Source organism: Lonchura striata, chromosome 19 (assembly GCF_046129695.1).
Source record: "Lonchura striata isolate bLonStr1 chromosome 19, bLonStr1.mat, whole genome shotgun sequence".
NCBI classification, from domain to species: Eukaryota; Metazoa; Chordata; class Aves; order Passeriformes; family Estrildidae; genus Lonchura; species Lonchura striata.
This window is the reverse complement of record NC_134621.1, coordinates 8223001-8230915: the sequence shown is the minus strand read 5'-3', so window position 1 is coordinate 8230915 and position 7915 is coordinate 8223001. Positions and strand designations below refer to the sequence as shown.

General features: G+C 43.2%; 1 protein-coding gene across 1 annotated transcript; it reads left to right on the top strand.

Moving 5' to 3' along the window:
* The first annotated feature begins 1322 nt into the window (after positions 1-1322).
* Positions 1323-7686, top strand: C19H17orf75 (chromosome 19 C17orf75 homolog). The gene is made up of 10 exons (XM_021537654.3): positions 1323-1465; positions 1713-1793; positions 2402-2527; positions 2978-3118; positions 3317-3374; positions 4053-4172; positions 4801-4865; positions 4971-5107; positions 5629-5732; positions 6325-7686. The coding sequence occupies exons 1-10, from the start codon at positions 1338-1340 to the stop codon at positions 6532-6534; spliced, it is 1170 nt and encodes a 389-aa protein (XP_021393329.1). The 5' UTR covers positions 1323-1337; the 3' UTR covers positions 6535-7686.
* The last annotated feature ends 229 nt before the right edge of the window (positions 7687-7915 follow it).

Sequence of the window (7915 nt, the reverse complement as noted above, 5' to 3'; positions counted from 1 at the left end):
GCGCCAGTGGGGTGGGGGCGCCCACGTGACGCGCCGGCGTTGGCCCCCCCGCCCCCCCGGGCGGTCCCGTGACGCCTCACGGCGCCGCCGCCATTTTGCCCAGGCGGGGTGTAAGTGCTCTGCTGAGGGGCCAGAGCGTGTCACAGAAACAGTCACGGAGTGGTTTGGGCTGGGAGGGGCTCTAAGGCCCCTCTCGTTCCACTCCTCTGCCATGGGCAGGGGCACCTTCCACTAGAGCAGGATGCTCCAAGCCCTGTCCGACCTCACCTTGAACACTTGCAGGCATGGGGCAGCCACAACTTTCTCTAGACATCCTGTTCCAGGACCTCATCACTCTCAAAGAGGTTCCTCCTAATCTGAACTGTTGCCTGTCTTCGTGTTTAATGTCACAGAGAAACTGTGTTTTCCTCAATGTTACTGGGCAAGAAGCTGGCTGCTCTGTGCAGTGTTCTGGTGCTGGCAGTACCTGTGTTGCTGGGTGCGAGAACACAATAAAAGCAACTTAAATGTGTTGAGCCATCAGTTAGTTACCTGTACCTGGACAGGGCTGGTCCCTCTGTTACAGTGACAATCCATCAGGGTGTGTGTCTGTGTTGCCACCATGGCTCTCCTGCTCACCACAGGTACACTGGGTGCTTAGAAGAGAATCACAGAGTCATTGAGGTTGGAAAAGACCTGTAAGATCATCAAGTCCAGCCATCAGCCACGTCCAACTCTTGGCAGTGGCCCTGCTGCAGCTGGGGGTCACAGCTGCTCCCTGCGGGGCTTGTCTGCGAAACGAGATTGTGCAGTCTCCCTCTCTGGAGACTCACCTGGGTGTGCTCCCGTGCACCTGCTCCAGGTGACCCTGCCTTGGCAGGGGAGTTGGACTGGATGATCTCCAGAGGTCCCTTCCAACCCCAACGATTCTGTGATCGTGATTCTGTAACTACCTGGTAGCCACAACGCTGAGTTAACAAATGTGCTGGTTTAACAAGGAAAACGTATTTCAGAACCAGAACTTTTTAAAAGCAGCATTAGCATGCCTAATCCTGCCAAATCCCCTTCCAATCCAAACCATTCTATAATTCCAAATGTGATTTGAGCAGGTCCTGCCGTTAAGTCAGTGACCGGCTTCTGAAGGATTACTTGTACTGACAGGCACTGCGGTGCCTGCGCTGCATTTTTCCGCGCATTACACGAACGCAGACGCGCAGCAGACGGAGCCGCCCCGCTGCTCCGAAGGCTCCTCCCGCGCCGGGCCGCGGCGGGCTCACGGCGCGGCCGGCGGGCGGGGCGGCAGCGCGGCCCGGCGGCTCCCCGCGGCTCCCCGCGGCACGGGCGGGGCCGCGGCCGCGATGCTGCCGGCGCTGCCGGACGGCGACGAGCGGGAGCTGGAGAGCAGCGAGGAGGGCGGCGGCGCGGCCGAGGAGCGGCGGCCGGAGCGGCACGGCCGCACCTACCACGGCCTCTATGGCTACCGCAGGTGAGGCGCCGGGTTCCCCGCGGGGAGGCCGTGCCCAGGCCTTGGCCGTTCCCACCTCCCTGAATTCCCTTTAGTTTTTTCTTCTCCTCTCTTTCTCCCCGGTGAGATCCTTTCCCTCCCATAATGCACGTAATCCCTGCTCATGCTTTTATTCGCCCTCGGGCCGTGCCTTTTCCCTGCTGCAGCCGCTGTTCCCTGTTGCGTGTCGCGGCTGTAAACTCACGCCCGGGAATCACTTGGGTTCCAGGTCCGCGCCGCAGGGAGCTGCCGGCGGGGATGGCAGTGCCGGCGGAGCCGTGGGACACACACCCTCCACCGAGGACTTTAGGTAAAGCCGAGCTGCAGAGCAGCACAAGCACGGGAGTATCCCGATTTGAAGTCTTTGCCGTACTGCTGTCAGATCACTGTTAGGTCCTCTGCAGTCCTTTCAAAACACAACCCCTGTGAAAGCATTCTGAACTCCTCATGGCACTTCTGGAGTACCTGGGGAATGGACACATATGCAGAGCTCATGTTAAACAGAAACTATCATCCTTGAGTTTGAACTCTTTTTTTTTTTTTTGCTACTAGTACTTGATATTGCTGTAGTGACTTAGTTTTTCATGTAGGTAACATGGAACAGGAATTTATTAATTTTTCAATGGACATCTTTCCATAAGCTCTGTATTATAGCTGGGGGAACATAGGAACAAAGAGGGCAGTGTCTTATCCGTAGCTGCTGGGAAGGTCAGCATGAGCTGACACCACATCTCCGGACTCCTGGTCAGTGGATGAACCACTGACTACTCATGATGACCCAAAAGTCACAGAGCTGCCTTAGCTGTCACCAGAGAGAGATTGCAGGGACACCCCTGCTAGAGGCAGGTTCTGCACATGCCGAGAGACACAAAACAATAACGTTTGCCTTTTGGTAACGATTTCTTCTGGTTTTTAAAGCCTCTCCTTGCTGGACACCAACTTACCAGCTGAAGCAGAGACAGAGTTGCGCAGTTTCATCGCTAAGCGTCTTACTAAAGGAGCGCTGTTTGAAGGAATGGGGAATGTAGCATCAGTGGCGCTGAGGTAAATTTTTGAAATTACTGGTGAATGAGAGCTGTAAGGAACATTGGCACATCTTGCCTGCCTGCTGCTGCACTTAGGTTTAATCCTGATTCCATGTTCCCAGTCTGTTGTTGCTGTTAATAATAGCATTACACAATGGCACTTTCCTTTTTTAGATAACTTTGAGAAAAATATTGTTTTAAATAATTTACTGTTTGGATACTTTAAAAATACTACAGATGTTTATGTTTATTTCCTTTCAAACAACTCTGATCACACAGAAGAAAAAAGAGAAGGTCTAAGAGCTGTACCTATGGCTGCACCTACCACGGCCATAGGAGCCACCAGTGCTAACAGTTAAAATCACATCAGAATTCGCATATGTCTGCTTTTTGCACTAATTTATTATGATGTATCTGGAAGAAAGTAACTTTTTTTTTTTTTTTTTCTCTTTTTTTTCTTTTCTCATAGCATACCAGAAGGTAAAGTTGGTTGTTACTACTGTCGTTTCCAACAAGAAAGTCTTCTGGAAATGGCAACGTTGGAATCAGACATCAATGCTCCAGAATATGTGGTTTGTTTCTTAGGTGGCTCAGAGAAAGGTCTGGAACTATATCCTTACCTTTAACTTTCTTTACCTGTATGGAGAGGGAGATGATGTAAAAATTATCTTGTCATTTTGTTTGTTGCTGCTTGAAATAAGCTCATTTGTGCACACCTTTCAGTAACTGAAAAAGTCAGTAACAGCCATATACTGAAATGAAAAATACAAGTCTTAACTGATGCATCGTATTTTCCTTAAGAAGATACTTTCAGACTTGAGCTGGACAAATACATTCAAAATCTGAAGATAAACCTTGATTTGGAGGTAAAGCCAAACTTTTTTTTTTTTTTAAGTGGTGAAAATTAGTATTTATGCAGGTCAATTGCTAAAACCATCTGAAAGATCTAATCTATAAAGACAAAATAGGTCTTTCAAGTACCAGTATGAAAAACAGGGAGAGATTCTTGACTCACTGTAGTGAGTTGCTAAGGTCTAAGGTGCTATCAGTTACACAAGTCAAAAGAAAAAAAGAAAGGAAGGACCTTTTTGTGTCAGTCATAAATCTCTTAAAGGTCACTAAGAGTTAAATTTGGAGAGAAGAGTAACCAATAAAAGGTAATGGTCTCCAAGGAACTTATCAATGTCCACCTCAGTTCTTACCACTTCTAAATCCTAAGAAAGGACATTAGTGGGTTTCTTGTCACATTTTTCTAGTGGAAGTTCTGGATTTTAAGTCACTTTGTCATCCCATCTGCTGTTGCATGGTCTTCATTCAAGATATACCATCATATTACAATTCTGGCTGCTTCTTAAAATGCAAAGCCTTTCATTGTTGATAAAGTGAGGCTTTAAATCTCAAACTCATTATTTTAGTTCACTGTGGTTTGAGATTAAGAAGGTTCCAACATCCAATTATTTTAGGTTGAGTGGATTACTAATAGGCTTCTATTGATGTAGAAATCTGATTTTTAGTTAAAATTTTAATGTTTCAATGTGTTACAGCAAAAAAACTTGGAGGCCTGTGTTAGCCCCTACCTGAGGAGCTGGTTTGAGGATGCCATCTGCCCTATCCAGAGGGTGGTGCAGCTCTTCCAGGACAAACTTGCCTCTTTGCTACATGCTGTAAGTGTATTTAAAATTGGGTAACTAAAAAACCTTCAGAAAGCATCTCAGTGACTCCAGCATGGTTAAAATATTTCTTCCATTTGCTTTCCCAGCAGGAGGAAATGAAAACCCCCCTTTTTTTGTTGTTGTTGTTGTTTTTGCTGTTGTTTTTTAAATTCAGAGCAAGCACTTTTCCCCGTTTATTGCTAAAGAAGCACATAACAATTTCTTCTATCACTTAAAAAAATTACCTAATGGTGTCCACACTGAAATTAGAGTAAGAAAATCAGAAATAGCATGAGCAGTCTGTCCATGCCATAATTGTCTGAATGAAAAGGAGTGTTGTATCGTGTACGTGTCTTGTGTAATTCACTGTAAACAGAAAAGAGACTAATCGTAGCTCTAGTTCCTGAGTTTGAGGAGGTTCTGGATGGAATAGCCAACAGAGTATAACTGCTGAATTTCTCCTGAGCGCAGAACCAGCTGCAATGGCAATAATACAGAGTACTGCCTTGACAAGAACAATTTTTAAATTACCACATTATGTATTAATTGCTCATAACTGCAGTATAGCTACAAAAGTAATACTGAAGTTGCATCCAGCTTTTTCCTTTTTTTTTTCATTTTGTTTCTTTTTTTGTTTAAGGCTCTGAGTTACACTCCTGTAGAAGTCAAAAATGCAGATGAAAGAACAGAAAAGGACATCAGCAGGTAAAGATACTTAGAGCCCAAGGAACCTCTGAGTAACTTGGCTACTGTATCTGACAGTCCCCTTAGTGTGCAGGACAAGGAGCTGACAAGAGCTTTCTGTGTCAGGTTCCTGGCAGCTGCCAGCCTCCAAGGACTTGTCCAGGAAGGCACAATGACCTCCCTGTGCATTGCCATGACAGAGGAACAGCACAAGTCCATGGTTATAGACTGTAGTGGACCTCAGCCCCAGCTGCATAATGCAGGTGAGATTACATCTGGGAGCACTTCCTGTTGCTCCCTTGGATCCATCAGCTGCTGAGAGCTGTGACATTAGAGGCAGTTGAGGACATTCAGATCATAGGTTCAGAAACTTAAGGTTCTCTTTTCCTATGAGGTACCAGAGTAGTTTGTTACACCAGATACACTGGAACTCTAGGTTGAAAATGCTTGGTAGTAAAATCCACAATACATTTTGTTTGTTGACCATGAAAATATGACTTGTAAAATTCAGGGAATCTGCAGAATTTTTTTTCCTGTTGTGATTTTGACAATTGTTGGGAAAAGGGATTCAACATTCAGAACACAGTCTTGTGTAATCACTCGAGCTGTGTTTGCTTTTATTTTCCATGTGTATTGTTTTTCCTTAAGACTCATTTCCTGGCCCAGGTATATTGCTATCACTTGTTATGTGAAAGAGATTAAACCAGGTGAATGCAGCTGTATATTTATGTTGAGCTCATTTGCTTTTTCTCGTGTCTTCTCTATATTCCTGAACATTTATTAGGAAGCAACAGATTCTGTGAGGACTGGATGCAAGCTTTTGTGAATGGTGCTGAAGGTGGAAATCCATTTCTCTTCCGGCAGATTTTGGAAAACTTTAAATTGAAGGTACCTGTTCATATATGTTAAAGACTTTAAGAAGATATTTGGGTTACTGAGGGAGAAAATACTATATGCAAAATATTATTTTGCACTGAATAAAAGTTTTAGGTTGTTATGATGTCTGTATTGCATTAACTGACTAACTCTGAAGCTTAATTGGGGTTGGCTTACTGTAGTTGACAAGAACAGCTGTAAAGTAGTGTCAAAGTTTCTTCAATGAATGCTCTCAAATTTAAAGTAAGATCCACCTTCTTTGTTGCTGTTGTTTGTTTTCTTCAAATACTGTTAATCTGAGACTTGCACACACAATCTCATGTAACAGGGATTCAGTAGCTAACACTTCTTAGGTGAGCTGCCATAACAGAATTCATGGTACAAGTTGGACAAATCACATTGTGTCGACACATTTTGCATCATTACAATGAAAGCTATAATATGCATCCAAGACAATATTCAATTCTTGTATTACTATTAAGTAATACAAAATTTCTATTGGAAATGCTTTTGCTTCTCCTGCTATTTATCCTTTATTTTCCACAATAGTGTGTTTTCATTCCACATAGGAGGATAAGAAAATGCTCTGTTACTCTTTGCCCAGGCTATCCAGGACATTAACAACCTGAAGAGGTTTATCCGCCAGGCTGAAATGAACCACTACGCCTTGTTCAAGTGCTACCTGTTCCTAAAGAACTGCGGCAGTGGAGACATCCTGCTGAAGATTGTGAAAGTAGAACATGCAGAAATGCCAGAAGCCAGGAATGTAGTGACTGTCCTGGAGGAATTCATGAGAGAAACATCAGTGGCTTAAAATTACCTTATGTATAAATCACTAATTTCTTCTGTGCAATGCAGCTATTGCAGGATTTTTAATTTATATTTAAAAGTATAACCCAAGTTAAAACTTAGTTGCAATTTCACCTGCCTTTTATTGTTTTTAGACAAAGCACTATGAGCTTTTTTAATGTGTAAATATCAGATAATACAAACTCCTCCAGAGTTTTCATATTCTCCAACTGACTTGCTCCTGTTCTGAGGAAATCATGACATTTGATTTTTATAGTCATTGCAAAACCAAACCCAAATCCTTTACCTAGCAAACATATCACTATTCTAAATATTTTAAATATCTTTAAATAATTTAGATCTGGCTACTTTGTTTTAATAAAGAAGTACAAACATCTGGATAGATCTAGATAATGAATTAATCATTGTAGTTTAGATAAGAGAACCTAGGTACCAAGTCTGTGTCTGGTTTCTGCTTTCAAACTGCTGGTTTGTTCTATTGCCACTGGATAAAAAAGTTGGTAATTGTATGAAACAGAGTTGCCTTAAGACTGACCCATTGCAGTGATCAGTTTGTATGTGCCTGTATGTGTTCATACACATACACAACAGCATCTGAAATTCCCAGGCCATTTGATGTATTCCCTTCTTCCTTAGTCTGAGGTGTGATCAAGACCTTCTTTCTATGTTCTTATATTACAGTTTTGCATAACTGTAAATAATCCTATGTTTTTCCATCATGAAGAAACTAAAAAGTTTCCACATTTAATAGCAAGACTTTTTCAGAATTTGAAGTAAATTAACTTCCCAAATTAATTACTCAGACTTTAAAACATTTCACTGTATCAGCAATGGATTCTTACCCGCATGATGGGACACATAGGTGGCAGAATACCTGAAGGAAATCTTTGACTACAGTTGGAATAAAAACTCATGAAGTCTCTGAGTAACCTCATAACAAGAGCAATTTCTGCAAACATGATACAAGCAGAATTCCCTGTTGGTTCCCTTTGCAGCAGAGGGTGTTTGAACTCCCCCAAAACAGTACCTGTAACTAACGTGGTTCAGTGTGACTTGTGCTGGTGCTCTGTACTGTGAGGATAGGAGTTGCTTTCCTGTGACACCACCATGTTGAACCTATAATAAGGTTGACAATAAAACACGTTGAAATCCTCAATACTGTGCCTATAAATTGTCAATGAGTGTGGTCCTTGATGCCTCCTGTTGAAAACCCTTTATCCTTCAATGCAGAGAAGCTGCAAATGTGGCATTAACAGCCAAGGTGACATATAATGTATTTGAGAAGAAAAGTAGTGGGAAAGAAACAAACCCCTCATTCAGTCATACGCAGGAGCTCTGAGAAGAAACAAGTGTTTTCCTTCATGAGTAAGTACAGCAGCAGCACT

Coding starts and splice junctions, on each gene's coding strand:
- C19H17orf75 (XM_021537654.3), top strand. CDS start 1,338: ATGCTGCCGGCGCTGCCGGACGGCGACGAGCGGGAGCTGGAGAGCAGC. Junction 3,375..4,052: donor AGATAAACCTTGATTTGGAG/GTAAAGCCAAAC, acceptor AATGTGTTACAG/CAAAAAAACTTGGAGGCCTG. Junction 5,108..5,628: donor GCCCCAGCTGCATAATGCAG/GTGAGATTACAT, acceptor AACATTTATTAG/GAAGCAACAGATTCTGTGAG.